At 46.0% G+C, this 4,207-nt stretch overlaps 1 protein-coding gene across 2 annotated transcripts in view; it reads right to left on the bottom strand.

The window, feature by feature from the left end:
• GNL3L (G protein nucleolar 3 like) overlaps positions 1 to 4,207 on the bottom strand; it is a 33,403-nt gene that overhangs the window by 7,307 nt on the left and 21,889 nt on the right. For both annotated transcript variants that reach the window (XM_023508547.1, XM_023508546.1), the window contains exons 10-13: positions 2,488 to 2,575; positions 1,829 to 2,003; positions 1,590 to 1,732; positions 1,141 to 1,277 (exon numbers count right to left, since the gene is read on the bottom strand). In XM_023508547.1, the coding sequence (XP_023364315.1) occupies positions 1,141 to 1,277; positions 1,590 to 1,732; positions 1,829 to 2,003; positions 2,488 to 2,575 (543 nt within the window). The remainder of the gene's footprint in view (positions 1 to 1,140; positions 1,278 to 1,589; positions 1,733 to 1,828; positions 2,004 to 2,487; positions 2,576 to 4,207) is intronic.

Below are 4,207 nucleotides of genomic sequence, written 5' to 3'. Positions count from 1 at the left end.
CCAGCTACTTGGGAGGCTGAGGCAGGAGACTCGCTTGAGCCCAGGAGTTGGAGGTTGCTGTGAGCTGTGATGCCATGGCACTCTACCCAGGGGCATAGCTTGAGGCTCCATCTCAAAATAAATAAATAAATAAATAACATTTAACATTCACTGAACATTTATTTACTCTGTGTGTGTGTGTGTGTGTGTCTTACATATTAAACAAATCTTCACAACTACCTTATGGGGTGTGTTATTGCCCTCATTTTACAGATGTCACTGAGACAGGGAGAAGTGAAGTAACTTCTTTAGCACCATACAGCTAAAAGAAAACAACACTTGGAATTTGAAACCAGGCAGTCTATACTTTTGTTCACCTAGCTACTGTGAGCTGGAAGAATCTAAGACAAGAGGGTAGGAGAGCTGGTTCACACCTTTCTGTGACTTGGATACCTCCCTCACCAATGGAAGTAAAGAAGGAAAACCTAAAAATTGACTGGAAATGACTGCGAAAAAGCTCAGGGCAATGTTACAGAAACAGTTTTTGAGAGTAACATCTCGGCCCATTCCAGGTCCTAATATGAGAATGGAACCTCACATTTCTGGAGCACCTCAATGGGGGTAAGTACATACTTGGATAATTTCTTTTATAGCTACTAAAAGCTCACAACTACTACCACCTGATAGCCCATATTAGAATTCTCCACCTTGCAGGAAAAGAAATTAAGCCTAGATCTGTTTAAACAACTTGCCTAGGCTGGGGGCAACAGCTCAGACCTATAATCCCAGCACTCTAGGAAGCCAAGGCAGATGATTGCTTGAGGTCAGAACTTTAAGACCAACCTGAAAAAGACATCCCATCTCTACCAAAAACAGAAAACTTAGCTGGGCACAGTGGCAAGTGCCCACAGTCCCAGCTACTTGTGAGGCTGAGGCAGGAGGATCAATTGAGACCAGGAGTCTGAGGTTGGAATGAGCTATGATAATGCCACTGCATTCTACACAGGACAACAAAGCGAGACTCTGTCTCAAAAAAAAAAAAAAATCCTGCCCAAAGCTCAAGTAGAACCAGGGGAAGAGAAGATCAAATGTGGGAAATGACATCAGGTTTATGTGGCTCCACTAGTGCAACATCAAATGCACCCACCCTCCCACACTTACATTCCATGGTGTCTTCATTGGCCTGCTCAGTATCCTCAATGTCAAAGACCTCAGTCATTTCCTTAACAATCTCAGCACTGAGATGGGTGGGCAGAGTGTGGGTAGGTGGTGGTGGTATGTAGAAGCTGATCTTCCCACTGCATTGGGAGGTAGGGGAGATTAGTGGTGAAGTCATTGAGAAAACAGATGACCAAAGAGAGAGTAAGTTAACAGCCAAAAACAGCGAGGGACAACAATAAATTATAGGCAGTGGCTTCTGAACAATAAGGAGTTAAGTTGCTGGATAATCACTGGGCATAATGTCCCAGATAGGAAGTGACCTGCTGCTTTGGCTATCCCCTGCACTGGGACCCAGGAAATCAGACTGTCCCACTGACTGTAATGAATACAGATAAGCTCCATTCTGGACCTGGGCTTCCAGAAGACCTTAACCCTAGCTGCCTCCTCACCTCACCCAGTCAGCCAGGACAGCTTTAGCTGCCTCCTCCTGACTGTATAAGCCTCCCTTCTTCTTCTTCCCCAAGCGGTGGGCGACTGCAGTCAGAAAGTACTCAGTGGTCTGGAACCCAGAGATGCCGTAATACTTGGAAATCTGGTAAAGGGAGGATGGAGAAAAGTCATGAAGAAGAATGAAGAGCCCTTGGAGTGGGGTATAGGGTAGGGCATCAGCCAGGTCCCTGCTGCATACCTCCTCCAGATTACAGTGCTGCAGGATGGTCTCCACTGGGGTGACAGGGTCTGTCAGCTTCTGTATGTGGACGCAGTTGCGTAGGATGGTACCCACCTCTGAGTTGGGGCCTGGGACAATGCCTGGAGCATCCAGCAGCCTAATGAACTTATCCAGATAGACCTCTTGCATGAATCTGGGGCAGGAGAGAAGGTGTGAATGAGTCTGGCATCCCTAATCACAAAGTTAGGCTGGAAGAAGGGTGTAAAGGAGTAAGGGGAATGTGTATTAGAGAAGAAGATAGAGAAATGCAAGGCTGGGGGTAGGGGTTCTGGGGCCCTACAGATCTGGGTCTGATTCTAATCTAGTCTCTGCCACTAAGAACTGAGATGCAGGAACTTAACCAAGTTTTTGACTCTCCTAGGCTCAGTTGCTTCATCTAGGCAATGGAACTACTCATTAGTATCCCAATTTTGCATGGCTGTTACAAGGCTACAAGGAGCTAATAGGGAACACCCAGTTGAGCACCTGGTCCACGCCTAGGGTACGTCAGGTACCTGAGGGCTATTAGTGAGACTGTCATGCCTGGGTGAACAAGTAGAGGACACTCTAAAATAAAGACAGGAGAGGAAATGGTAGAATCGAAGAGCTATGAATTAAGGCAGCAGGCAGATACTTACTTAGTGACCCCAGGAACAGCTCCCACACTGCATGCACGGCTGCGCTTCAGGCTGTTGATCAGGCTGCTCTTCCCAACGTTGGGAAGGCCTACAAAGTAGCAGCAGATGGCTCAGGGCAGAAAAGGCTCTCAGGAATATTCGAGCCTGCCTGTGTGAGGCCCGGGCCGGGGAAGTGACCAGGCCATGGAGAAGCCAAAAATAGTCTGTCACCCTGCCTTCCCTCCCTATGCCCTAACTAAGCCTTTCTACCTACTGGGACTTTCTATCTCTCTCCCCCATTTGGGAGCATACTAGGTAGACTAGAGTTTCTCTCTCTAAATGTGGCACCCTCCCACCCACAACCAGCCTGGGAAAGGTGCTCATTGCAAGGCCTCAGTGATATGATCCAACAGAAGGTAAACATCCAGCAAGTGTCTATGAAACGGAGAACCTAGTGTAATTCCCTTGGAGGCCAGTAGGGCTCTCCTCCAGATGCTGGTTCTCTGTGCAGCTGTCTGACTATGGAATGTGTTTTTCTGTTTGGGTACCTGTGAGCCATTCTCAGCCTGTGGATGTCTTTGTCTATTTCTCCCTTAATGGGTCTCACTGTCACCATTCTTTCTATATGTGCTTGAGTTTACATGTACATACTACCCACATATATGCCTGGGTGTACCCTTTACATGAAATCTCTGTTCACTTCTCTTGCACTCTGTCTCTTGGGTCATTTTCATTCTAAGTATCACTGCTTTTCCTCTGTCACTCTCCCACTAAGTCTATTTCTCTATCACATCTGTTTTTCTGTATAACTCTGTGTATGCCTGTATCTCTGCTGGTTTCTCTCTCATTCTGGCCATCATCCTTTCTCTGATTCTCCCCACTCTACCATTTCTGCCTCTTTGTAATTCCCTCTATGTCTACTCCTACCAATCTCTTTCTGCCCATGTTCCTCTTCTCTGTATGTATTCCCCTCTATGCACACTGTATATGTTTCACTGTGTCATAGCACATAAATGTATCTATCTCATCATAGACAAGTCTGCATATTTGTATCTCTCTGTGACTCTAGGAACATGATTACATCTGAGAGTTATAATATATCTGGGCAATGTGTTGTCTCCCTGTGGCTCTATATGCATGGGTAAGCGGGGGGGGGGGAGGCTTGGTCTCCATGCATTCTGCCTTGGGTCTATGTCTCTAGATATGCCTCCTACAAGCCTGCAGTGTGGATCTGTATATGTATTTAGATCTATATATATGCATTCCTCTACACAAATATTTACAGCCTGGTTCCAGCCTGTTTCTATGAGTATCTCTCTCTCTGAACGAGTCTCTATCCTTGTATGTCTCTCTCATTCTCTTTGGGTACGCATGTCTACATCTCTCTATACATGGGGCATTTCTATCCTTATATCTCCCTCTGAAGATCTCTATACATGTGCCTGTCTATATGTGTCTTTTGACATTTCTTTCTGATTATATCTCCTTCTTTCTGCATGCCTCTATCATTTAAATTTATCTCCTCTTTCAATTTCCCGTGAGCTCTGCCATCTGGCTTCCTAGTTCTTTTTCTGTGTCTATTCAGGTGTGTATCCCTACATCTTCTCAGTGTCCAGCTTTCCCTCAATGTATTTATCTTTCTTTATTTTTTTTTGAGACAGAGCCTCAAGCTGTCCCCCTGGGTAGAGTGCCTGTGGCCTTACAGCTCACAGCAACCTCCAACTCCTGGGCTCAAGCGAGT

The sequence above is a fragment of the Otolemur garnettii genome, unplaced genomic scaffold (genome assembly GCF_000181295.1).
Source record: "Otolemur garnettii isolate 467f Iridium unplaced genomic scaffold, OtoGar3 scaffold00256, whole genome shotgun sequence".
Classification (NCBI taxonomy): Eukaryota; Metazoa; Chordata; class Mammalia; order Primates; family Galagidae; genus Otolemur; species Otolemur garnettii.
Note: the sequence above shows the minus strand (reverse complement) of the source record. Positions and strands in the feature narration are given on the sequence as shown.